Source organism: Candida oxycetoniae (assembly GCF_023343755.2).
Source record: "Candida oxycetoniae strain CBS 10844 chromosome Unknown scaffold3, whole genome shotgun sequence".
Classification (NCBI taxonomy): domain Eukaryota; kingdom Fungi; phylum Ascomycota; class Pichiomycetes; order Serinales; family Debaryomycetaceae; genus Lodderomyces; species Lodderomyces oxycetoniae.
In genome coordinates, this window is record NW_026055368.1 from 329,465 (window position 1) to 356,157 (window position 26,693).

The 26,693-nt window shown below is 37.0% G+C and overlaps 12 protein-coding genes across 12 annotated transcripts; 7 read left to right on the top strand and 5 right to left on the bottom strand. All coding sequences in view use genetic code 12, as the record gives it.

The window, feature by feature from the left end:
* Positions 1–1,798: 1,798 nt before the first annotated feature.
* On the top strand, positions 1,799–2,950 carry KGF56_001241 (uncharacterized protein; the record flags this gene model as incomplete). Its single annotated transcript, XM_049322344.1, has 1 exon — positions 1,799–2,950. The coding sequence occupies one exon, from the start codon at positions 1,799–1,801 to the stop codon at positions 2,948–2,950; it is 1,152 nt and encodes a 383-aa protein (XP_049181767.1).
* A 436-nt stretch (positions 2,951–3,386) lies between these two features.
* KGF56_001242 (peptidylprolyl isomerase family protein) lies at positions 3,387–4,038 on the top strand (the record flags this gene model as incomplete). The annotated part of the gene is made up of 2 exons (XM_049322345.1): positions 3,387–3,474; positions 3,557–4,038. The coding sequence occupies 2 exons, from the start codon at positions 3,387–3,389 to the stop codon at positions 4,036–4,038; spliced, it is 570 nt and encodes a 189-aa protein (XP_049181768.1).
* Positions 4,039–4,389: 351 nt separating this feature from the next.
* KGF56_001243 (nicotinamide-nucleotide adenylyltransferase) lies at positions 4,390–5,250 on the top strand (the record flags this gene model as incomplete). Its single annotated transcript, XM_049322346.1, has 1 exon — positions 4,390–5,250. The coding sequence occupies one exon, from the start codon at positions 4,390–4,392 to the stop codon at positions 5,248–5,250; it is 861 nt and encodes a 286-aa protein (XP_049181769.1).
* A 42-nt stretch (positions 5,251–5,292) lies between these two features.
* On the bottom strand, positions 5,293–6,964 carry KGF56_001244 (uncharacterized protein; the record flags this gene model as incomplete). Its single annotated transcript, XM_049322347.1, has 2 exons — positions 5,293–6,791; positions 6,895–6,964. The coding sequence occupies 2 exons, from the start codon at positions 6,962–6,964 to the stop codon at positions 5,293–5,295; spliced, it is 1,569 nt and encodes a 522-aa protein (XP_049181770.1).
* Positions 6,965–7,969: 1,005 nt separating this feature from the next.
* KGF56_001245 (H(+)-transporting V0 sector ATPase subunit c'') lies at positions 7,970–8,440 on the top strand (the record flags this gene model as incomplete). The annotated part of the gene is made up of 1 exon (XM_049322348.1): positions 7,970–8,440. One exon carries the CDS (start codon positions 7,970–7,972, stop codon positions 8,438–8,440), a length of 471 nt encoding a protein of 156 aa, XP_049181771.1.
* A 222-nt stretch (positions 8,441–8,662) lies between these two features.
* RPN1 (proteasome regulatory particle base subunit) lies at positions 8,663–11,689 on the bottom strand (the record flags this gene model as incomplete). The annotated part of the gene is made up of 1 exon (XM_049322349.1): positions 8,663–11,689. The coding sequence occupies one exon, from the start codon at positions 11,687–11,689 to the stop codon at positions 8,663–8,665; it is 3,027 nt and encodes a 1,008-aa protein (XP_049181772.1).
* Positions 11,690–13,023: 1,334 nt separating this feature from the next.
* On the top strand, positions 13,024–14,871 carry ECM25 (Ecm25p; the record flags this gene model as incomplete). Its single annotated transcript, XM_049322350.1, has 1 exon — positions 13,024–14,871. The coding sequence occupies one exon, from the start codon at positions 13,024–13,026 to the stop codon at positions 14,869–14,871; it is 1,848 nt and encodes a 615-aa protein (XP_049181773.1).
* Positions 14,872–15,134: 263 nt separating this feature from the next.
* KGF56_001248 (uncharacterized protein) lies at positions 15,135–17,069 on the bottom strand (the record flags this gene model as incomplete). The annotated part of the gene is made up of 1 exon (XM_049322351.1): positions 15,135–17,069. The coding sequence occupies one exon, from the start codon at positions 17,067–17,069 to the stop codon at positions 15,135–15,137; it is 1,935 nt and encodes a 644-aa protein (XP_049181774.1).
* Positions 17,070–18,140: 1,071 nt separating this feature from the next.
* On the bottom strand, positions 18,141–19,073 carry KGF56_001249 (spermine synthase; the record flags this gene model as incomplete). The annotated part of the gene is made up of 1 exon (XM_049322352.1): positions 18,141–19,073. One exon carries the CDS (start codon positions 19,071–19,073, stop codon positions 18,141–18,143), a length of 933 nt encoding a protein of 310 aa, XP_049181775.1.
* A 2,288-nt stretch (positions 19,074–21,361) lies between these two features.
* On the top strand, positions 21,362–23,248 carry STP2 (Stp2p; the record flags this gene model as incomplete). The annotated part of the gene is made up of 1 exon (XM_049322354.1): positions 21,362–23,248. The coding sequence occupies one exon, from the start codon at positions 21,362–21,364 to the stop codon at positions 23,246–23,248; it is 1,887 nt and encodes a 628-aa protein (XP_049181776.1).
* Positions 23,249–23,497: 249 nt separating this feature from the next.
* RMP1 (Rmp1p) lies at positions 23,498–24,508 on the bottom strand (the record flags this gene model as incomplete). Its single annotated transcript, XM_049322355.1, has 1 exon — positions 23,498–24,508. One exon carries the CDS (start codon positions 24,506–24,508, stop codon positions 23,498–23,500), a length of 1,011 nt encoding a protein of 336 aa, XP_049181777.1.
* A 714-nt stretch (positions 24,509–25,222) lies between these two features.
* KGF56_001252 (uncharacterized protein) lies at positions 25,223–26,431 on the top strand (the record flags this gene model as incomplete). The annotated part of the gene is made up of 1 exon (XM_049322356.1): positions 25,223–26,431. The coding sequence occupies one exon, from the start codon at positions 25,223–25,225 to the stop codon at positions 26,429–26,431; it is 1,209 nt and encodes a 402-aa protein (XP_049181778.1).
* Between the last annotated feature and the right edge of the window lie 262 nt (positions 26,432–26,693).

The window sequence follows — 26,693 nt, forward strand, 5'->3', positions numbered from 1 at the left end:
GCTTAGATGGTTGACTGTTTTATAAGGAGCAAGACCCACTTTAATATTTGTGAGTGAAATTCAGTAATAGTAACAAACATTTTAAGTAGATGGATAATTGTTCAGTGTTACATAGCACGCTTTTCCAAAACATTGTTGTTTTCCCGCTCATTTGATTTCAGACACTGTAGAGTAGTTTTTTTGCACCCATTACAAGAGAACTAATAAAATGTTACTTTGTAGAAGGTGCAACAATCAGATAAAGAATTTACACAAAGGTCTGAACTTTATGAAATTGGAATTTAGCAATATTGGTAGAATAGATCTACTGGGTAAAAGCTGATTATTTCATTGGGCTTTTGATAAAGAGAACGGACTGATTTTGTTAAGACTCCTACAGGTTATATCTGCAACAGCAATCCATATAACATATCTTTATAGGGGGGTATTTTTATGGCTTATTTGAAGGGTATTTTTCATTTAATAATTGATGATAATCAAACTTGTTGCAGACAGATTGTGTAGTAGACACAAACATAACAAACATAACAGACATAACAGATATAACGAGCATAACAGACATAAAAACATAACAGACATAAAAACATAGAAGACATAACGGACATAGCAAATATAGCAGACGCAACAGAATTTTCAATCCTGTAGACACAAACAAAGTATATCGATTACAAAAGATACTGCTATTTTATAGAACAAAAAGCAAGCAAAGATAAAAGACTACATATTCTTTATTGGCAAGCAATTTGAAACAAATTGAAATTCTCTCCTATAATTATCAATAGACGTTGATAAATTATAGCAACCTGTTGTCAAGGTTATAGCTACCCGTTGTCAAAGTCATAGCTACTTCTAGTCCAAATTATTTTCTATACAACGGCTCTATTTTAATATTTGAATAGATTGGCCACCAACTTAAAATAACCAATTCTAGACAGAAATAGATACGTGTTCTTAAACACCAGACTAATCCAATTGAGAGTGAATATTTGAATAAAAAATGTCTGGATACTCTAAACTACAACCCTATTAGATGGGCCCTTACACACAGATAAAGTACAGAATATAGCCCCCCTATTTCGCTAATATTATTTCCAAAAATAGTAAACACAATGTCTGAATTGTTTTCCACACGACCCTAAAAAAGACTGCACCCGACATTTATTGTTTATCTAGAAACCGCATATAAGTAGAAATGAAAAAGACACAGCAAATTTATAAATTCTAGTAGAAAAGAAAAAGCCAAAAAAAAAAAATTACAAAATTAAAAGTCATTCACTTTTTTTTTTTTCTGCCTTTTTTTCTCCTCACCACTTTTTTTTTGTTGATTTTCAACCAACCAAAATTTCGACCAATCACAGTTGAGTATTTTACTTTTTAGTATACCAAAAAGTATATACAAAACAACAAATCAACCAACCGAGTATTTGAGAGCAAAAGAACCATTTTCTTTTGTATCGCATTTGGTTAGTTATTTCAGATAGAGTACCTCTACATCCACATCACTAAGGTATTCGTTCATCCATTAAAACTACAGGAGAACTTTTCCTATAGTCCTTGAACCAACTTTTTTTCGTTATTTGGTTATAACTTTTTTGGTGGTGGGTTTTTTTTTTTGCCTTCCAAATTTTTGCATAGAAAGGTCTTTCTGACGCCTTGATTGGTTGATTAGAAAATTTTGTTTTTTGCACACGACCCTTTTTTATTGCTTGTTTGTATTATTCCTTAGTTGTGTATTTTTTGGTGTATTTTACACGACTTTATTTGGATAAATCAAAACATTATAGATACGTCAACAAACATGGCTTTATGTCCTAAACCATATAATTTGAAAAAAGACATTCAATCTGCGACACCACAATTAATTGCCAGTAATAATAATAACAATAAGCGCGGCTGTAATTTTTTATATCCGTCGGCAACAAATAAGAAGATATGTCTTCAACAGTTTAAGCAGCAGCAGCAGCAGCAGCAGCAGCAGCAGGATGTTTCCGCTGCCGCTGCCACTGCAACTGCCACTGCAACTGGTTCTGCGTCGTCTGCGCCTTTCCAATTGACTAGTAATAATAATAGATTGTCACTTCCTAAAAATTATTACTCATCGTCGTCTTCAGATGATGATTCCGAGGATGAGCAGTCATGTTATAATGCTGACCAAGTAAGGGCACACAGAAGGGCTTCCTCAAGAGTATTATTTACGGTTGATTCTCGATTGTCAAGGGCAATATCTCAATATAGTGACGGTGAGGACAATAGGAATGACAACAGCTATGATGATGATGATGATGACTTTTACGATAAAGAGAAGAAAAATAGAAGGGAACGTTTTTTCCAATCTCGAAGAACATCTGATTCTTCAATCAAAATATTAAAATCCGACCACGAAATTGCCAACTTGGACTGCAAATTGGTTTCAAGTCCAATTAGTAGTAGCATCTCATTAAAGAAGATGTTTGGTGATAGCGGTAGTAGGAGCAGAATCATGACTGATGGTTGTGAAGGTAAAAACAAAGAAGAAGATTGCCGCGACAATGACGACGACAATGATGACGACGACAATGAAGAACAAGAAGAAGGAGATTTAAGTCATGCTGTTGCCGTTGCTGATAAAAATGCTCGTGTTCGTTGCTTTGATTATTTGATTGGAGCAATTGATGAAGCATGGGCTAGGTACTGTGATGCAACAACATACGTTGAAGACGAAGTTCACGGGTACATTACTCCAGCATCTTTAGCTTCAGATGGTGACGATGACGACAAGGAGTTGATGAATTTAAAGCAACGATTAGTGAGATCAAAAGATTTTCTTCAAGATCACATTGAGTCGCACGATATTAATGATGTCAGGAAATTCTGGCATAGGTGGGACATTTCAAAATATCAAATGTTGGACGTGATGGAAGATGACGATGATGTTTTAGATGAGCTCGAATCTGGTCGCAGAATATTCTGAGCCAAGGAATAAGAGAGGGAGAGAGAAAGAGAAAGAGAGAGAGAGAGAGAAGAGAGAGAAAGAGAGAGAGAGAGAGAGAGAGAGAGAGAAAGAGAGAGAGAGAGAAAGAAAGAAAGAGAAAGAGATCAAAGGTTTCTATTCAATTATGTTATTATTTGGGGTTTGAATTTCCTTATTGTTCATTTCATTTAGGGTATTTGTTTAATTTTGGGGCAGTAATCATGTTGTAACATTATTATATATATATATATTTGTACATATATATATGTTAGTTTTATATAAGATCTTGTATAATAGTGAATTTAAAATTCTATTGAATTTGAGGGAGCTTCGTCAAATTTGAACCTTGAAAAAATAGGAGTATAAAAAAGGTAGATCCAAAAAATAAAAGGAATAAAACTTCTTTTACCTAACATCAAAGAAAAACCAACTTACAATGAGACTCTCTAGCGTAGCAATTGCCCTCTCAGTATTCATTGTTCCTGCATTCTCAGCCAGTCCATCGCCAGATGAATTGAAAATAGGTATGTTTTCATCTTTTGTTCTCATCAACTAATTAATCTAGTTGTAGCTTACCTAAACTCGGCTAACTATTATTGTTTTCAGATATTCTCAAAGCTGTGAAATGTACACGTAAAACACAACCAGGTGACTCAATAAGTGTCCATTACAAAGGGACTTTTGAGGATGGCGAAAAGTTTGATAGCTCATGGGATAGAGGTACACCATTGACCTTTAAAGTTGGCCAAGGACAAGTTATCCGCTGTTGGGATGAAGGGTTATTAGAGATGTGTATCGGTGAAAAACGTAAACTCTGGTGTCATTCAAATGTTGCTTATGGCGAACATGGAATTGGGCCAATACCTGGTGGAGCTGCATTGATTTTTGAGACTGAATTGGTTGATATTGCTGGAGTAGAAAAAGAGGAAGAGCAGAAGGAGGAGGAGGAAGAAGAAGAGAAGGAGCAGGAGGAGGAAGAGAAGGAGCAGGAGGAGGAAGAGCAAAAGGAGGAAGAGCAAAAGGAGGAAGAGCAAAAGGAGGAAGAGCATAAAGAAGAAGAAGTTGTTGTTGAAAAGGATGAATTGTAAGGATCCATAGAAAAAGTACTACATATAATCGTAATGATTTCTTGATTTCTTGATTTCTTGATTTCTTGATTTCTACAAGACTTGACATCATATATACGCAATTAATACTCCAAACCTTGTAAAGACTGGAAAAGAACCTTTCTACATTATTCTCCCACCCAAACCTATTCTCTATTCCTCTGTTCTTTGTTGCAGTGCAAACTTTTAGCCGTACCAATTTAGTTTTAGTTGGTCCTTCAAACTTTTTAAAAGTGAAACCTTTCGACAAACAAAAAGCAAACTAAAAAAAAAAAGCTCCTGATAAAATCAATTGAGCCAAAAGAGTACTCCTCCTAATAACGCACAATAGTCATGTCGAGATTTACCAAAGCATTACAAGAGTTTGTTGCATCCAAAACCGATTTTGCAGTTGTCTACTCAACAGTCGCCTCTACGAACCAACAATCGGCTTTAATAACGTCAAAAACACAGCGTGTATGTGTATTAGATTCGTCCTTCAATCCTCCGCATTTGGGTCACTATGCGCTAGTTGAAGAGCTGTTGAAGTCGAATTACGATCAAATCCCTATAGGGAATAAGAGTTTGCTTTTGCTACTATCAATTCAGAATGCTGATAAAAATACCGCGCATTTGTCATTGGAAGCACTTGAGCACCGAATTGATATGATTTATTTGATGGCAAATGATGTAGCTAAAAGATTCCCAATCAATGTTTCAATTGGATTGATCAAGCACGCCAAATTTGTCGATAAGTCGCTATCAATTGCGAATCATATTGAAGCTCGATACCCAAACATTCTACGTTCTGGTTTCAAGTTGACTTTTTTGATTGGGTTCGATACATTGATACGAATTTTGAATCCAAAATATTATCTTCCTGATAAGTTATCCAATTCATTGGAACACTTTATGAAAATTACTGACTTGTTTTGCTTAACCAGACAAGATGGAACTACTAGTATAACTCAACAACAGGGGTACATTAAGGAGATTTCGAGTGGGGAACACGAGGATATTCCCAGCCATTGGTCAAACAATATATTTTTGTTGAAAAATTTGAATGAGGATATCGCCAATATTAGTAGTTCAAGTATCAGGAGAGAAATAAGCAGAGGAGCAAGAAGAGGAGCTACTGGAAAAGAGGAATGGAACAAGCACGTAATTCCTGAAATTGCCCAGTATATTGAAGAAAAGAACCTATACAAGTCATAGCATAACTAGTGTTTTTTTTTTTGGTTTTTTTTGTTTTTTTTTTTACAAACTTACATCAACAAAAGAGAGAGCCAATAGATGAAGAAGCAAGATCAAAACCATATTTCCAGTGTCATTTGAAGACAATGAAAGCAGAGTTGGGGTAGCATCGGAAGTGCCACTTGAGCCTGATTGTTGTTTGGTTGACATTGACGAAGCTGTTGTATTTTTCTTCAAATATTTTGCGCCATTGTTGTTATTATTATTATTATTATTAGTGAAACCCACAGCAGGCGCTGCCGCACCGCCACCACCACCGCCGCCATTTTCTTTTGTCTTAGAAGTAATCTTTTCATTATTTGAATTTGTGCATTCGATTTTACCACCTCTAACGACTAATAATACCTCCAGTTTTGACCATTTCTCACAATCAAATGCTGGTGAAGTGCTTGAAATGATTGCGCTACCTTTCACCAACTTTAGATCTTTAAGGGAAATATCGGTTATTGGACCTTTGATTTCTAAAGCACCACCAATGATGTTCAAATTAGGGAAACAATTGACTTTTTCAATCAATGGGTTTTTAATAAGCATAAGTCCACCTTGAACTTCGTTCAATTGGGGGAAATCGATACTGGTTAATTTTGAATTTTTTGATAAATCTAGAGTACCTCCAATATATTTCAATTTGAGAAATTTTATCAGATGGAAGAAATTGTCATTTAATTTCATTGAGTTATCAATTCGCTCCAAATTATCCAATTGTAGAATTTCAACATTATTGATACTCAATTCATTGACTTTCTTCAAATTAGGTAAATTAACTTTTATCTCTTTAGCATTTGCACTTAGGTGGAAATAATCTGAGATTGTTTCAACATTGCACTCTATAGAATCCAAGAATCGATTATTGTTTATATCAAGGACTTTCAACTCGTTAGCCAAGAATCCCGAGAATCCAGTAAGCGAAGTATCTGAAATGGTGATGCTTTCAATGCCATGAATTTCATGATTGAATTGAACATTGCTTAGAATTGGTAATATTTCCCAACATAATATCTTGACCTTCTTTAAACTAGGGAAGGATATAAGTGCCAACGATGTTAATTCGTATAGTTTGAACCAACCTTCAATTGAACTTAACTGCGGACTCTCAACACGAACCAACTCTGGAGATTTGTAAATTGTCAAATTTCCCTCTAGTTTGCTAAGCTTTGCCAATGTGATTATTGGATAATCAAATTCACTAATTATGATATCCCCAATAATGGTTTCACACTCAATTATTGCATTCAAATCTTGCAACGAGTGAATATGAATTTCCTTTTTTTGACAATGTGAAGGAATGCTGGACTCTTTGTTATCCTTGGTATCTTGTGGTTTTTCCTGTCCTCCTTCTTGTTGTTCTCCTTTTTCGTGACCGTCCTGACCAAACTGTGTGAACTCAGGTAGTTTCTCGAGCTGTTCTAATATCTTCAATGTTTGGAAATTGGCTATATTTTCAGATGCGGGCTGCACTAGACTTGAAGCTAGCAACTCATTTTCTTTGATAACTTCTACAACTTTGAGTTAGTATAAATGTACAGGAGCCCAAAAAAGGAAAAAGCTCTATTGTGTTTTTTAGTGGCTTTCAGTGGTTTCTATTTTTTTTCTTTTTGCACATACGTGGATCGTTTTCAACGCCGAGAGATTGAGCAAAATATGTCAAGTATATAATTAATATTAATAAAATCATTGGGTAGGTGTGAGATGTAGGGGAACTCTCACTGCTGCTTGATATGAAATGGGTTGACAGAGAACAGTTTGCCCATGATAGTTTTATAGAAATGCTGAATACTAATAAAAAAAAATTTGCGACCAAACCTTTGTTAATTATTTGTTTTTCGCAGCCATTTAATTTTCTTTTTTTGCATATCAACATTTCACAGCAATGTAAAAATTTGTACTTTATCCACTTTAGAGGAGAGCAAAATAGTGGAGTAACACTAACTAGCTGCCCTACACCACGACTAGTCCACTATCGAGCAGAGCGAGATAGTAGAGCAACACTGACCAGCTGCCCCACACCAAGACTAATCCACTATCTCGCTCTGCTCGATAGTGGAGCAACACTGACTAGCTGCCCACCATCTCACTCTGCTCAACAATAGGCAGCTACAACATTGCCAAATAAATCTATATCTTAAATATATTCTACATTGCATTCTATGGACTATCTCGCTCTGCTCGATAGTGGAGCAATACTGACTAGCTGCCCACCATCTCACTCTGCTCAACAATGGACAGCCACAACATTGCCGAATAAATCTATATCTCAAATACATTCTACATTGCATTCTATGGACTATCTCACTCTGCTCGATAGTCAGACACTAATAGCTCTTCCTCTAAACCATCTTAGATACAACTCTTTTTTGCTCTCTAGGGCGTGTAAAGTGAACCAATATCTATCTAGCCTTTTTTTTTTTTCGGCACATCTCTGCGCTTTCAATCTAACGAGAAAAGCCCTTGTGAACAAATTGATTGTAGTATAAGTTTATTTTACACAACAAATTAGTAACCTTAGCAAACCGCCATTTTCTTTTTACCCCCCCTCCCCCCCTTTTTTTTGAGCATTATGTCATATGTAACATCTTCTCTAGTGATAGGATCACTATTGACAGTGGGCGGATATATGCTCTTCACGGGATCTGGTGAATCATTCAATATAGGCGGGTTTTTAGAAAGCACATCACCATATATGTGGGCATCTTTAGGAATTGCGTCTTGTATAGGATTTTCGGTGGTTGGAGCGGCGTGGGGGATATTTGTGACTGGCACATCGATTCTTGGAGCTGGTGTAAGAGCTCCAAGAATAACTACAAAGAATTTAATATCAATCATCTTTTGTGAAGTTGTGGCAATCTATGGATTGATCATGGCTATTGTTTTTAGTGCAAAACTAACAAGCGTTGGTAGTGATGTGTTGTACTCAAAGGAAAACCTCTATACTGGGTACTCGTTATTTTGGGCAGGATTAACTGTGGGGATTTCTAATTTGATATGCGGTATAGCTGTGGGTATAACTGGTTCTACTGCTGCTATATCTGATGCTGCTGATAGTGCATTATTTGTGAAAATATTGGTTGTGGAGATTTTTGGATCGGTATTGGGCTTATTTGGATTAATTGTAGGGCTTTTGATGACTGGTAAAGCACAAGAGTTTAGTTGAGAGACAATGGCAATAGCATTTTGAGAGTAAGAGAGTGGGAGAGCAAATATAGAGAAGAGAGGCTACTCTCCCTAAAATAAATAAAAAAAAAAGGAAGAGATGCAAGGTTTTAAACAAACAAAGTCATTTTTTTTATTTAAAAAAAAGATTCTTCTGCTTTATTATTTAAGTAGATTCTTATCCTCTTTCTTTTTCATCTCTTTCTTTCTCTGGCTTTACTTTTCACGAATCTACTTCCATAAACTCGGGATTCTTTTTCAAAATCACAATTCCCTCCAATGAATTACTCAAGCTTATCCATTCTTCGCTACTCTCCAATTCTGCTCGCTCACCATGATTTAACAATACTGGTGTAGATTGTGTAACCCATCCAGTTATGGTTTTTGGTTTACCAGCTTGACCTACAATATCAACCGCTTGACCAACTCTGACATTTACTTTAATTGGCTCTAATTTTTCATCCACCGCAACCAACATTCTTGGTTTAACAGCTGGAGTCAAATAATATAATAATTCATGGGAAGTCTCGGTTGTTGTATCATTCAATATGAATGCTTTCGGATCCAATAACGCAACAGACACAGTCAATAATGCTGCTAATGATGTCTTTGACAAGATTGTTCTTTCCAAATTGTATGGAGATAAAGTCAAGGTTCCTTTACCCAAGTGTAATAATCCTTGTGCAATCCTCACCATAAATAATGAATCTGGCGACTTTATATAATATGAAGCCAATTGTCTCAACAATTGTGCCAATCGAGCGTTATTTGTTCCAGCACCAACCAATCCCATAGAGTAGATGGCATTTTGAGCAACTTCTAAATCAGGATCGTGCGAGTACCTCGATAAAGTTTCAAATACTTTCATTTGAGGATTAGACACAGATACTAATCCCATAGCTAATGGAACAGACCTGCGAATTAAGGAATTTCCATAATGCATCAAATGACCAAAATGACGCAATGACATATCTTGACCAATATCTTCGCCCATTGCAATACATGCTAATCCTAGCACTGCTATTCCTTGATACAACTCTTCTCCTTCGTCGACTTCTTCATCCTCATCCTCATCCTCATCATCCTCATCATCGTCATCGTCACCATCATCGTCATCATCATCCTCCTTGTTTTGCCCTTGTGCATTAGTAGTAGTAGTAGTAGCAGCAGTAGTGGTAACAGTAGTTGTCAAGTTGGTAGCCCCACCTCCCTCATCGGATTTAGCATCTTCTTTCTTATCTTCTAAAGCTTCCATATCAACATCACCGTCTTGATTGTTCTCCTCCTCGCCCTTGTTTTTGATCTTATTCTTCTTCTTATGCTGCTGGTCCTCTTCAGACTGCTCCAACTTCTTTTCTTTCTCTAACTGACTTTTTGGTTTGGCAGAACACATTTGCAACAATGCTTGTATTTGCAAAACGTTTCCTGTACCTGCATAGGCACAAATATTCACCAAAACTTTCAAAGTTTTGCTGATAGGGTGCTCAATTGCATCTATGGTTTCCAAAACATCCTCAACTTGTTCTGTTTTACCTATATACAAAAGACCCAACCCCAATGCCATAAATTTGACAAACTTGTTGGTCAATTGTGTCAAATCTCTTTCTAATAAAGTTTGCAAGATAGTCGAGGTAATGTCACCGTGACAAGTACCAACAAAGGTGTGCCCCAAGGCTAGCCCCGCAAGACAAGAAACTTCCAAAGGAGCATCTAGATCAGATACCAAAGGCAATAACAAGTTTAATACCTCTTCACTAGAAGAACCTGCAAATGCAATCCCCAACCCGGTAATAGCTGATGTTTGGTAAAGCTTATTAGGGTCATTAACATACTCTTGAAGTAAGGCAAACGCAGCATCAACCTCATCGTGAACATTGGCAGACACTATACCCGTACCTAACAACGCACCCGCCTTGACTTCTTGATCATCTGAATACGTGTACTTGTCCAACACTTGCAAACCTTCATTAACGTCCCATTGATGAAGTGATCCAAGAGATGCTGTTGTTGACACCATACCTTTACCTTTTGTTCTATATATCCAAGATTTGTTGTCCTCTTCAGTTTGCATCAACCTATCCTTACCGAATCCCAAATTGATGAATGCATTGACAAAAGCAGCAGCTAAATTCTGCTTTGCCGAATCAATTGATCCTGATGTTCCCAATCCAAACTTTGAATTTTCCAAGTGTGACTTGTAAATGTCTTCAGGTACTTTGGGGTCAAGCAAGTTCAATTCTTTTGCTAGATAATGAAAGTAATCGGCCAATTTGACATTACCAATAGTTTCCTGGACTTGATGATTTTCTTCAAGTAACTTAAAATTATTGTTTTGTTGTGATAAAATGAAACCCAATTGTTTGTGTACAGACTCATCCTTTGTAGAGTCAAAGACTTGTTGAATCAAGAAATCATTGTCCAATTTGATGGCAATGGCTAATGCTTGCGTTAGTTGGCCATGCGCCAAGTAAATAGCAAATGCAGTGTTCAAGAAGGCCAAATCATCGGGTGGTGCCAAATACGGCACTACACTGGTAACATAGAGACAAGCTCTTGCATAAGTGTTTTCGTCGACAAATTGAGGCAACTTGTCAATCGATTCAATCTCCAAGAGCAAATCCACGGCATCTGCTTCTCCATTATGCTTCATAAAAAAGGGAACGATTTTCAACGCCAACTTGATCAATTTTGAAACCAATTCTTCGTCGACTCCCAAATTTTCTTGGTATGATTCGCCAATCTCCAACGCCAAGTGGCGAATGTACTCGTGACCCCAATCTGCCAAAGTGGCGTCTCCAGACACCAATCTATATTTCAACGAATCCCTCTTTCCTTCGTTCGAATAAGTCATTGCCAAAACCGATAAAATATCGGCCAATTCCAAGACAATCGTACTTTTTTCCAGATCCAGACACAACTCTAACCACTCATTGTATATTTTCGACAATGTTGGATAATGGGGTCTTAGGAACTTTAGTGGTTTTGGCACAGCAGTCATGGAAGTAGTTGACTCTTGAATAAACTTCTTCATTGAGTCGAGTAATTTCCCATAGGTGTGCTCGTCTTGAGAACCGGGCTCGCTTAGTTTCTCAACTATTAGATCAAGCTCATCTTTCAATTGCTGGTCCTCTTCAGATAACTCCTCTTCCTTTTCAACTGGTTTCTTGGGTGCCTGCAGCAGCTGACTACCTTTTGGCTGCTGGCTTTGGTGTGGCTGCTCACTCTGCGGATTTTTTTGCACAGGTGTCATAATTCAAACCTAAGAGGAAGCAAAAAAAAAAAAAAAGATAATCCTTCTCTTTACAACTTTGCCCAATTGACACCTACTTAAATAAATGATGTTTTTTTTGGCTGTATGATTTTTCCACCTAAAGTTTGGCCATCTTAGCCACTTTTTTTTTTTTTTTTTTTCACTTGCCCACAGTGGCAAAACAGATTGGAAGAAATGCTACCATATGCTTAAAGGAGAAGAAGAGATGGTTAGTATGGCACGTGATTACACTCGACTATCGAGGAGAGCACTGACTAGCTGCCACCGACACTATCGAGCAAAGCGAGAGACACTGTCAAGCAGAGCGAGATAGTGGAGTAACACTGACTAGCTGCCACCGACATTGACTAGCTTGCTCTGCTCGATAGTGGAGTAGCACTTCGTAGTGACAGATAGTGTCGCTCTCTATCTTCTCTATCACCCCCCCCCCCGCCAATGTTGCACAGTGGCAAAACAGAATAAGGCAATTAGTATGTCACGTGATTACCAAGGAGCGATTATATTATATATTATATATTGTCTTTTTTTTTTTTTTATTTTTTTTTTATTTTTTTTCTCTTCATTATTTAGTAGAGCTAAAGATTTTGCGTAAACTTATCTTTTACATGTATCATGTATCATCTAGCATCTAGCATCTAGCATCTCTATTTATCCTTCATCATCTAGCACCTTTATCATGTATCATCTAGCATCTTATCTATCATCTAGCATCTATCAACTATCAACTATCAACTATCATCTATCGACTATCTCCTCTATCGATAGTGTCAGTGGCAGCTAGTGTCGGTGGCAGTTTGTGTTGGTGGCAGCTAGTGTCGGTGGCAGTTTGTGTTGGTGGCAGCTAGTGTCGGTGACAGCTAATGTGCTCCACTATCTCGCTTCGCTCGATAGCGGTGGCAGTTAATGTCCTCCACTATCTCGCTTCGCTCGATAGTGTCGATAGTTTTCTCTCGTACACGCCCACGCGAAAAAAGATTCTAATATGCAAGTTCAATGTTTACATCATTTTGATGATGTACCAAAAAAATATACCCATGAAAATTACAAGGTCTACTAACCAATATCTCTCCTTTTCCGTGAAAGTCTAGCGCTGACCTTTCTTCCAAGATCCCAGTACTGTAGCGTCGTTGCTGCATTATCTTTCCTTTTTACACGTAGCTTTTCCTGCTTGCCGTTGCTTTTTCTCCATGGAAAGAATCTTCTACAATGCAACGTTTCGAGATCCAATCACAAATTACCCCATATATATATTTGATACCTCCTATTTGCCATCTACAGATGCTATAAACTACAATGAACTTATACCTACGTTAATGCAGAGCTTACCCAAAAGACCATATGTCTTGGTAATGTTTTCTAGCGGGTTGAACAAAATAAGTTGGGTCTGGGGCCTAAAATTTATCAAAAGTTTCATGATGACTGAGAGTGGTGATAATGGCTACAACTTGAAAAATTTGGTCAAAATATTCCTAGTGCACGATAGTTGGTTCATCAAGTCCATAACCTCAGTATTGTACAACTTCAACTCGACTAAAAAGAACCTACTGAATCTAAATAAAATACTAGATACTTTTGCATTAGACTCAACAAGAACAACTGCCGGCGAGGATAAACAAACCATAGTCGTCCATTGCCGGGATTTAAGCCAGTTAGCTGAATATCTAGATATTACCAAATTAAAGATATCCCTAAACATTTACAAGTATGACCTACAACTCGAGCCTTGTATACATTTATCAATGAAAATGACTCCAGTGATAAATCCATATGTTACATTATCAAGCGAGAAACACCCAGTTTTCAATCATCATTTGTACCAGCTCTTCAACATTATAAATACTAATGGAACTAAAGTTGAATTGATCTTTTATAAACCGGGCAAAAAGACATACATTGATATTCTTTACCAGTGTCTTTTAAGAAACCAGTTCTTTTGGATAAACGATTGGGATTTATACAGTATATCAACAGCATTCAAAAAAATCTTGCTGGAGTTACCACACCCATTGATACCAAGCGACGAAATTAGTCTTCCTATCAAAGATAACTTTGACTATACGAGTCAAGTTTTGCACAAAATAATTATTAGGCACCGGCATTTTTCTCTGACTGAAAATTATGATCAACTTTTGTTGCAATTGTTTCAATGCTTTTATAATCTTACCAGGAATGAGCACATAACAAAACACACAACCACTACTATTGGGAAATCGCTTTCTCACTGCTTATCCCATAAACCGGTGACATCAGAAAAGAATGAAATTCAAGTAATTCAGAGATTTATTAGAAATGTCGTGGAGCATTGGGAGGAAATAAGTAAAATACATCATTTTACACAAATTGAGGACATTATTGTACATAGTGAACAAGAAGCCAATGATACAATTGAGAACTCATACGATGTAAGCTACGATGTCAGTTATGACAACGATAGTAATGATGAAGAAAATCGTTATCATCCTCATTCTATTTTCGAGGCATATACTGTCTCAAATCCCAATGTCAACTCAATGACCAGGAGCAAATATAAAGACAACCGTAGTATACAATCTTCAGACCTACGTCCCATAAACAGGCATGCCACGATAGAGAAAAAACCACCATTACCTGAAAGAAGACCAAGCACATTGCAAAAAGCAGAAAACAATTCTGTTTTACACAAGAACGATTCTACCTCTAAAACCAACTTGAACTTGAAGACTAAAGAACTACCTCGATTACCGGAACGGAAACAACTCAACAATAACTCTTCAGATGAACAAATACAAGAGAGCGCAAACGTATCCAAACCCATCCATTCAGGAAAAGCCACTAATGAAAAACCAGAAAATTTGACAGATGAGAATGTGTTTAGTTCGCCGGTTGAAACTGGACAACAACCACGGAAAAAGGACACAGCATTGACTAATGTTTCCAATTTGCAATTACAGTTCCCACCACAAAAGTATCATTTCACACCACTGCCACCATCAACAACAACAACAACACCAACAACAAACAAATCCAATACTATATCGGCATTAAGCATAAATGGAAACGACGCAAATCTCACAAAGAATGAACTCAAAAAGAAACCTGTTATTCGAGGTCGTAAAGTTTTGCAGTTGACCAAATTATTTGAAGAAAGATGTGAAGGTATACAAATTTTAAAAAGTATGTAAACAACTGCATCAATACTACTACTACTGCTACTACTGCTACTACTACTACTACTACTACTACTACTACTACTACTACTACTACCACTACAGCTACTACTACAGCTACAGCTACAGCTACAGCTACTACTTCTGATAGACTAGATATAAATAATTTGATATACATATATATTAAGGTCATAATTAATAAAACAATAAGATTAAAGGTGATTTAAAAAAAAAAAAAAAACAAAAGACAAAAACATTCTCGTACATGACCATTCCTTCTATTCTCCAACTAATCGACTATCAATGTTATCCATTGATAAATCTCCATTGTCTTGATAGTGATGTTGACGGGCAACATTGGCAACAGCTGCTATTGCAGCGGCAGCGGCACCATCATTATCGTGAAGTCCATGATCTTGTAAATGTTGTTGATACTGCTGGTATTGTTGGTCATCCAATTGATGTTGTTGAGCTTGAGTAGCGGCAACAAATTGGCGTTGAAACTCTTCTTGTTGTTGTTGTTGTTGATTTTGAGGGAGTTGTTGTTGTTGTTGCTGCTGCTGCTGCTGTTGTTGTCTTTGCTGCTGCTGCTGTCGTTGTCGTTGTTGGGAAAGTTGGTGATGATTGTGGGAGGAATGTTGTTGCTGTTGTTGTTGCACCTGCTGAGATTGTGATGGTGGTGGTGGTGGTGGTGCAGAGTGGTATGGGTCGTAAGGCACATGTTGACCATTGCCATGCAAAAATGCATTTGCACTTGCAGCAGCAGCAACAGCAGCTACCGCGTCAGCTGCATCACTGCTATTCTGTACACCGGGAACAACACCAATATTATTCATAGTGTTTGGTAATCCAACTACACCTTGTGGACCAGCTCCAGTGGCAGCCGCCGCCGCAGCTGCTGCCGCAGCCTGTTGAGCTGCTTTTTTCCTATATTGAGCGTTTGCAATTCTGGAAGGATTATTAAATCCAAATCTCGAATTTTGCTTTTTCAATTTACGTTTATAGCCTCTGATTTCATTGTAGATATCCTCTCTTTTAATCAATACGTCAGGGTACTGGTTTTTGATTTTAGATTCGATATGTGATGGTTTTGTGCCCAACTTGTATAATTCCAAAATGACCAAATTCAATTCATCACTGCGTTTGCGTAACATTGGATGATTCAGCAATGGATCCAACTGTGGATGATTGTGTTCATTACAAGTAGTTCTCAAAGTCCACATCCCTGTTGATTTTTTAAAAGACGCAGTCATGGCAAAGGGGCACTTCAACTTTTTGGTTTTTGTGTCGGGATCCAACATGTATCCATCTCCTACATCGACTTGTTTTGAAACATCTATTTTCTTGGTCTTTTTATGACGATAACGGCCACCTAATTCACAGGTATAATATATTGCCTTTTTGTTAGAATGAGCAATAACAACACCAAACCCATTATCTCTAGCAAATTCAGCGATAAACTCGTTCAAGTCGTCACGATTGTTGAAAATTTGTTCAGGATATGGACGTGTTATTAAATTGCCTTCAGCGGTAATTGTGTTTTCCGTTACAGGGAATATTTTCAGTTTAGCATCAACAATGGGATCGGGGATCTGGATGTTGTATTCTGATAATTCCTCAGCTGTAGGAGCTGTCAATTCTGGGATGTGGTGTTGGTGTTGGTGGTGTGGATGGGTGTATGTGCTGATTCCAGCGGCCGCGGCATTTACTTGATGATGTTGATTGTGTTGATGCTGCCTGTTGTACAGGTCTGGATCCAATTGATGTTGTTGTTGTTGTTGTTGTTGTTGCTGATGGTGAAGATGGTGCTGTTGCTGTTGCTGCTGTTGCTGCTGATGGAGGTGATGCTGCTGCTGCTGCTGTTGTTGTTGTTGTTGTTGATGCTGTTGCTGCTGCTGCTGTTGTTGTAATTGGAATTTCCTAAAATCGTCTTCGCTCAACTCGCCCGTCTGCTGGTCTTGTTTTGACTTGTTACTTCTTCTACTTTTTTTCTGAGCCTTTTGTTGTTTTTGTTGAGGAATTGTAGTATCAAATGGCACTAGCCCTTGCCCTGCATGTATAGCTTGCTGGAGGTGCTCTTGTTGCTTTGAATTATTAGCTATAGCGGCTACATGAGCAATTTCCTCTAATTTCAATTTCCCACTATGTGTATCAACACTATTAAGCAATTGTTCATCAATATTGCTTGTGAAATCATCGTTGGAACCTGACATAATTGTAATATATAACAAAGTTTTTTATAGTGACTATACTTTATAAATAACTTTTGCAACCTTCGTCAACGAATACACTACCTTGGTTATTGGTACACTCCACTTTTTCAATGAATGCTTTGTGAGTGTGAGTGTGTGTGTATGTGTGTAAAGAAAGGTGTGTTGAAATGTTCAAAAATTTTACTCACCAGCAATAAAGAAGAGGAACTAAGCTTAAGTAGGACGATTGGAGAAGTGGTACACTACTTTTATTTGTAAACCTTTACTTGTTTACACTACCTTTGTCTTGTTTATAGTTTGAGAAAGAAACTTGCAATGAATGGGATAATAAGGGGCTACCAAATGAGGGGAAAAAAATAACTTGTTACAACACTATCGAGCGACACTATCAAGCAACACTATCGAGCAGAGCGAGATAGTGTTGTAACAAGCTACAAAGCTACAAAGCGTTGCTCCACTATAAAGCAGAGCGAGATAGTGCTGTAACAAGCTATAAAGTGCTCACTATCGAGTAACACCATCGAGTAACACTGTCGAGCAGAGCGAGATGGTATTGTAACAAGCTATAAAGTGCTCACTATAGACCAGAGCGAGATAGTATTGCAACAAGCTATAAAGTGCTCACTATAGAGCAGAGCGAGATGGTATTGTAACAAGCTATAAAGTGCTCACTATCTAGCAGAACGAGGTTATTAATATTTAATTGTGGTGTGCTTTGCTCGATAGTATCGTAGTATTTAATTGTGCTCGATAGTGTTGATCTATCTACTATCGACTAGACTCGTTTCACTCTAGTCTCTAACTATCATCGACTAGACTCGTTTCACTCGTCTGGTCTCTAACTACTATCGACTAGACTCGTTTCACTCGTCTGGTCTCTAACTACTATCGACTAGACTCGTTTCACTCGTCTGGTCTCTAACTACTATCGACTAGACTCGTTTCACTCGTCTGGTCTCTAACTATCATCGACTAGACTCGTTTCACTCGTCTGGTCTCTAACTACTATCGACTAGACTCGTTTCACTCGTCTGGTCTCTCTCCACTATCTCGCTTCGCTCGATAGTGTCATTATCCAAGGTATTGTCTTGCCCAAGTAGGCAATATAAACGAGCTATGATGGACCTCATGATTATAGTACTTAAAAAGACTTGTTTCTTTACAACTATCAAACCTTCTCAACGGACGAGTCAAGTCAACCGTTTTGTTCATCGTTGCAATGATAAGGCCAAGCTGACCGGAAGTATAGCTTGGCATATAACATTGACAATATTCTACATTGGGAAATACATTTGATGCTTTTAAAAGGAGCTCCTTCAAGTACTTGATATCCAACCATATATTTTCCAGCGATTGCATAATTACAATACCATTTTCATTCAACGCATTAGATAGCAACTTGAAATAGTTTATTTGGAAAAACTCTTGAGCTGGCCCTTCAGGGTCGGACGAGTCGGTAATAATAACATCAAATTTCTCTCTTGTCTCCCTAAGAAACTTGAACCCATCGTCAATGGTCAATTTCACTTTTGGGTGGTTATGATATTTGGCCATTTGTGGTAGAAATTCCGTCAGTAGCTTAATAACCATATCGTCAATTTCAACCATGGTTATCGACTCAACACTTTTATCTTCAACATGTTTGATCAATTCTCGTATAACTCCACAATCTCCTCCTCCAATGACTAGAACCTTGCGCGGACTAGGATGCGACATTATTGGTATATGGGTAATCAATTCCTGATACGCAAACTCATCCTTCTCGGTACATTGTATTATACCATTAAGAACGAGCACATTACCAAATGTCTTTGATTTGAAAACAAGAATATCTTGAAATTCCGTTTTGGTGTGGTATAAAATGTCAACAATCTCCAAACCAAATGCTTGACCAGGAAACGATTCTTTGGATTTTTCATAGAACCAGTACGAGTTGTCCTTGGTGTGGTGTGTCACTGTGTCATGTTGAAAAGTCTCGAGAGAACCATTAAATTGAAAGGCCATAATAAAAAAAAAAACCAACTATGTCTACTTTTTTTTTTTCCCCCAGCTATATCATTGAATCAACAATAAGTCCAGTATATGTTATTCAGAAAACACCTTTGTATTTCCTTGGTTTGTGGCGAATGTTGGGGATTTTTCCTTAGATGTGGATGGACTATAACAACGTCTGAAAAATTTTTCTTCTAAGCAGACGACAAATTTAGTCTTGGAAATTTAGTCTTGCAATTTTTTATTCTCAATAGTCTTGTGACTACCATAGTAACTTTAAAGTTGATGATATAGACAACAGCGGTGTAAATGACAGTAGATGACAGTAGATGACAGTAGATGACAGTAGATGACAGTAGATGACAGTAGATAACAGTAGATAACAGTAGATAACAGTGGTGTAGACAACAGTGGTGCTGATGAGAGTAAGATGTAGATGTGTATTAGATGTAGATGAGAGTAAGATGTAGATGAGTGTTGGGTGAGTAGTATCGTAACTAGTCAATTTGCTCAATAGTGTCCCTAGTCAATGTACTCCACTATCGAGCAAAGCGAGATAAAAGCTAATGAATTAACAAGTGTTGATTGTTTTCTCATGTCACTCGATAGTGTCCCTAGTCAGTGTACTCCACTATCTCGCTTTGCTCGATAGTGTCGCTCGATAGTGTCTAAATTCAAATTTTCAAAAGTATATTCATAAACCTATTTGGTACCGCGTAATTTTTTTCCATTTATCAAAATATAAGCTTAATATTTAAAAGTCTACATTAGAGAGAGGGATTGAGATTTGGTAAAGAAAGTGAATGTACAATATTTACATCTTTTTCACTCTACACCAAGCTCAATTAACTTTTATAAAGATGTTTGGAATGAGAATCTATTAAATATATACTCAACAGAATAAAGTGCTCTACTAGGAATCTATGCCAACAGAATAAAGTGTTCTACTTGGAATCTATGGCAAAGTTTTTATAATTGATTATTGATCTTGTTTGTTTGTTTGTTGGTTTTGTTTTCTTGGTTTTATTTTCTGTCGTCAAAAATGCGATTAACGACATGGGAAATCGACATACATTACAACTCTTTTTTACAATAACAAAATTAGTCCCTGTACAATAGTAACAATAGGTTTTATTGATTTTGTTACACTACTGGTTAGTAATTAGTTTCAGATAATCAGACAATAGATTTGAGGGGAACAAAAACAAGAGGAATAACAAACTACTCCAAAAGTCATCAAACTCGTGTAAAGTGATTCTCTGCTTCCTCTTTATAAAGGATTATCCTCTTCGGAATAAATCGAGGAATAACTTTGTTCCAAGGATAAATTATTATCTAGTTACTAATAATGAGGGAAGCCAAAAAAAAAAAAAAAAAAAAAATCTATGGGTTAGTTTAAAAAATAGTTAATTATAAAAGTAATCATTGATTATACGATTGAAAATACCACATCGTATTGATCAACGCAAAGAGAAAGAGTCATAGAGTCATAGAGAAAGAGCCATAAAGTCATAGAGCCATAGAGCCATAAAATAATAGCCATAAAGCCATAAAATTATAGCCATAAAGCCATAAAATTATAGCCATAAGCCATAAAGTCGTAAATTCATAAAGCCATAATGGCGGGGGAGAATTGGCAAACCCTAATAGTACCTGAAACATTACATAAACATACAACTTGTAAACCAACATTTTATTATATAATTTCTCAGCAAAATCTTATGTAATAAGCTTTTTTCCCTGAGAAACTGTCATCACCTTTACGGACAAACTTTTTTTCCTTACTTATTATTTTTTCTCTGTCACACTTTTATGGAATAGTTCCATAGTCGCCCCACGCCCCCGCCGTAGTCTTTTTCCTCTCGCCCCCTCTTCCCCTGAGCTCCGTCGAACAAAAGCCAACCCAGCAAGAAAAAATGTTACATACACACACAAAATGTTACTAATTATCAAGGACCATGGAAAAAAAAAAAAAAAAAAAAAAAAACTTATATTAAGAACCAATAACTAACATTTATATTCAACCTTGAGGAGCACCATTTTTTTAGAACCTGAACCTGAGAGAAGAGACGTCAACTTATTAACCAGAAGCTGAAAAAGATAGATATAATATTATTATCACAGTGACGCACGAGAAACTCTAGTCTTTTGGAGAAAGAGAAAGGTATATATATCTATTCTTGATAATAGCCGCTAACTATAAAAATCACGTTTTTTTCCAGGCTATAAACAAAATTTGATTGCTGGGTTTGTATTTAAGTCCCAAGTTTCCCCCCTTTTTCCCACGAGTAGATTGAAATATGGGTGTGAATAACCAAACTAAGTCTTCTGGACCAAGCAAATCCCCTATCAATGAGTCAAGGAAAACCGCCTTCCAAGCCATGTACGAAATAGCAGTAACATCTATTTTTTTCACCTTTTTAAATTACATTGTTACCAATATCTCGAATTTTGTCTTGTCATGTTTCTCATTAGTAATAGTGAAAAATGAGCCACTATCTTATCCAAAGGAAATCAAAGAGCCGCAATCGAAAACCATGAGCACCACCACCACCACCACAAAATCAACTGAAAGGAAAAACGCTTCAAGTTTCTTGTTCCCTCCTATAAACTTGTCCACCGAACCATCTCCCGAGCTGTCAGAGTCATCTACACCTAAGGAGGAGAAAATAGATGATTCGTTAACACCAATAAGTTGCTCCATGGGTCTAACTACTAGGCTTTTACCAATCAAAAACTCCAAAGGCGAATTAGAATGGGTCTTTGCCGAAGATGACAATGTCATGAACAACAAAGAGAATGACTTGGATGCATTTAAACACCCTCCGCCAGTGATTTTACACAAGGTTGCAAAAGAGGAAAATGAAGTACACGCAAATGAATTATCCCCAACAATGTCAAATTCGTCAAATGAAACTACTTTATCCCAAAAATTGGGCATTTGTAATAAGGAACACTCGATATCGCCCAATAACAGTTTCTCGCCATTTGAGGAAGAAGATGAAGAAGAACAACTGACTAGTGATTGTGGGAAAAAGTCATCTTTCCCTTGTCCACATTGTGACGCTGTTTTCAGTGTACGAGGCTACCTCACGAGGCATTTAAAAAAGCACTCCAGCAATAAAGCATATACTTGCCCTTACTTTGAAAAAAGTACTTATACTGACGATAACAACATCACACACAAGTGTCATCCAACAGGAGGTTTTTCAAGAAGAGATACATACAAAACCCATTTAAAATCGAGACATTTCAAATATCCCGAAGGCACTAAGACAAGGGACCGCGCGACGAGTCCGGGGAATTGCTCAATGTGTGGAGAGTTTTTCAGTAATGCTGAAATGTGGTGCGAAATTCACGTTGAAGGTGGAGAGTGTAAACAATTGCCTTTTGACCACAAAGGGAAATCAAGAATCAAAAACAAACTAAGAAAAAAATTACAAAAGAATGAAGTTATAACAGACCCAGAATTATTACCATTCGCTTTGAAAGTGTATGAAGAGGTGAAGGAACAAAAGAAGTTGAAGAAATTGGCGAGACAGCAAAAAAAGTGTCAAACTTTGTATAACCACACTCAGAATTATAACGGTCATCGTAATTTCAATCTCAATCCACACCTGCTTCAACAACCATCTCCGCAACACGCAGATACTCCTGATTCGATGGGATCCTCGATCTATGAAGTATCCTCGGTACATTCGCCATATACTCCACAATCATCTATGAGTAAATCACCGTTAAGTCTAATGAATAATCACTATCCAAAACAAACACAGCTACAACCGACAATGGCAAACCAATCTCAACATAATAACGCTGCAACTACTACTAATACATCTGTCAAATGTTCGACAAGCAATGTTACCATCCCACCTTACCAATATGATCAAGTTGATCAACAAATAAAACAAACTAATCAAGATGACTATGATGATGAGTATTGTCTAGATATTGATCAATTGAATAGTCCTACACTAAAAAGTATTATTGAAACTTTAAAGTTACCACAACAATATCTTTTTCCCAAACAGTGCAACGCAGCATTCTCAAAAAAGCAACCATCTCATACACTTCAACAATCACTGCAGGAAATTCAGTATTCGCTGAGGTATTTAGAGTGCACACAGTATTCACCGTATCTACTGTACCCTCCACAGCTACAGAAAGAGAATTCTCATTCCCATTGAAACTGTGAAACTTAATTATTGTAGATAGGTATTATGATCAACACCCCCCGTTTTTTCTTTTGCTTTAGTCTTTAATTCTTCTTATTATTACCCTTATCGTGCTCTTACTGGTTTTATGAATGTTTGTAGTTCTTTTTTCTTTGTAAGATGTACATTTGAATGAAAAAGAGATAATCCAACTACATTCTTTTAACAAAAGAGCCAAAAAAAGAAAAAAACACCCTCTATAAATTCTTTTTCACTGCATTATCACTTGTCTTGCAGGTCCACATTATTGACTTTGTCTTTGCGGAAAGATCCATTATCATTTATTGCTGCTGCTGCTGCTGCTGCTTTTTTTCTCTTCTTTTTTGTCTTTGCTGACGATGAAGGCATACTTTTGAATATATCGGATATTGATAAATCTGATACTTTTCTTTCCCCCCCCCCTTTAGTGACTGTAATTGGTATAGAAAGATCACTGGGAGTAGTAGCAATATTTAAAGAATCATCATTTAGTATGGTGGCACCTTGCAGCTCAAATGAATCTGAAATAGCACTTTCCTTGAGTAGCGTTTCAACTTGTTTATTATTCTCCACCGCTGCTTTCCTTTTAGCTTTCTTTTTTTTTGAACCAAAGATATCATCAATCGTCATTTTTTCCATAGATGGTGACTCTGTCTCTTTATTCCTCTGGCTCCTTTTTATCTTCAACTCTTTATTCATAGATAGAAATGAGGTCGAATTCATGTTCATGTCTTTGTCTGACTGAGGAGGTATTTGCGTTACGCTTAAAGAGTCGTATAATGTAGGCACCACCACTGGTGAATCTCGTGATTCTGCTTTCTGCAGCTTCATACTTTGTAAACACGAGACTGGACTTTTAAGCATTACTTCTTTATCTTCCTTGTCTTCCTCATCTTCTTCATTGTGTTTTTGGAAAGAAACCTCCTCTCCCAAATCATCTTCGAAATCAACACTCTCTACATTAGATCCCCCATAATACGTATTGCAACTACCATCATCAACTCTGGTTTCTGCTACTTCATACTCATACCTTTTGAGCTTGACGCCAGGTATCTTTGATAAAAGCTCAACAATAGCAGCCAAATTAGCAATCAATGCAAATCCCAAAGTAATATACTGTCCTAGTGCCAAAATCGAGTTATATGCAAAATAAGCTTGTCTTGAACTTTTAACTATACGCTGAGCTAAACTTGCAACTTGCTTTTGCTTATATTCTATTTTATTTGACTTGCGTGCCGCTAGGTTCTTTTGCATTCTTGTAATATCGATTTGTAACTTAAGTATCTTTCGTAGGTTCCTATTGGTTATATTCATGAATTTGAACCAATGTTGCTGACGATGCTGATTTTTGGACCGTACTTGAAGTAGCCGTAAGAGCTCATACTCATTCTGTATGCCTTGAAAAGTTACATCGTCCATCTTCTATAGAAAGCGTTCTTTTTATACTGCAATACAATGCTTTTTGCTCCCATTCCATTCCTTGCAAAATGGATTATTTTATTTTTTTTTTTTTGCATACAAAGGATATATAACTTAAAGAAAACAGTGGGTCACCTACATTTTATCAGAGGGAAAACTCACGGCGTTACCTGGCAGTAAGAGATTATATGGTATCAACAGATCTCCAAGACCAATTGACATCTTGTATATTCATAATTTCTCAGAATATTAGGTGGGAATGTGTGTTGATATCATCCCCATCAATGAATAAAGGTACATCTTGAATCTATCAACGAGAAAGGCATTTGGTAGCGACCTCATCTCAAAAAATTGCATCTTTATAGGCGCTGTGCGACATTTAATATGTCCGACATTTTTTTTTTTTTTTTTTTTTCAAGATGATGATGGTATGAACTCGCTTGAGTAAAGAAGAAGGAAGGAAGGAGGAAAGGAAGAAAGGAAGAAAGCTACTTTTGCTTTTCGATTGGAGGAAGAGAGACTTAGAGTAATACTGCTAGAAGAAATCTTATGTCAGAGGTAATACTGCAGGCGCGAGCTTTTCTAGCCACCTCGCAACCAGAGAAAGCTTTGGAACTCTTATCATCGCACATTGGTTCAGATAAGAACTCGTCTTCGTCACCTGAATTACTCTCGATTTTCGGAGAAACACTACTTGAAAATAACCAATTAGAGGAGGCATATCAAGTGTTGACAACAGCATGTCAGTTGGACCCTGAGGCTAAGCAAGGTGCTGAGAAATATTTGTATTTGGGACAAATTATTGGTGGTCGAGATGGGTTAAACTATATAAATACTGGATTGAACAAATTGAACGAGTACTTGGCCGAGGTGCAAGGTGGCGAATGCTCCAACCAAATAATTAAAGATAGTGGGTACGAGAGTCTAACAGAGTATCAAAAATGGCTACTTAAAAAGTTGAATCTGGGGATTTTTGCCAGTATAGAAATCTGGATGACTGATTTATGTATGGAAGAAGAGGCCGAGTCTAAATGCAACGAATTGATTGAATATAGTTTGAGTCTTGATTCTACCAACCCTGAAAGTTATTCCCAACTATCTTCAATCCGAATCTCACAACAACGAAATCAGGACGCTATTGAAGCTCTTGTCAGAGCATGGGATTTGTTTCAAGCTAAGAAAACCAAATTGGAAGATTATGCAAATGTGATCAAAGAAGAGGAGAAGGAAAATGATGCGTTTGAAGTAGGCATGGAGTACGTAGAGTTGATTCAGCCACTACTTACATTGTCCAAATATGCTGTTGAGTTGGAGCAGTATGAAATTGCTATAGATATAGTTTCCAATGTTCAAGATATAAATGACTCAATTCTTGATGCCTTTTACATTGAAGCCATAGCTTATTTGTTCAAAGCCAAAAAAATCATTTCATTATTGGACAAGGCGCAATTGGATGGCAATAATAGTGATGCCACTGCTGCTGCTGCTGACTATAGAGATATCGAAATAAAAAAATTGAAAATGTGTGAAAATGAGGAGATTAAAAGCTTGGTCAACGATGCCCGGTTATGTTTGACGTCAGGTTATAAGATAATAAATAGCGAATTGACTGAAGAATGTGATCCTACTGTTATTGAGCAAGTTAACGACTTATTAAATCAATTGGACGGACCCATCATAAGTGAGTTGATGCCGAAGAAGGAAAAAAATGAAGACGATAACGATGACTGGGAGGCAGAAATCGAATACGAGGACTAAAAGTAGGAGTTATTTTTACTTCTCTAGAGAAAAGAAAAATCTTTTATAGACTGTTTAATGCAAAAGAACCCCTTTTTATCCTGATTTGCCACGTCAAGTGACATGTAAGAATGCAAAACTCCAGTTGTATGCGATTGTTAAAGAAATGTAAAAATAATCCAGAAGAGAGGAAAGAAAAAAAAAAGAAGAGATTACCAGATTGAATCTAGAAACAAGCTTTATCTCTTCAAAACAGGACTTGTTTGTTGAATAAGGCTCTGGC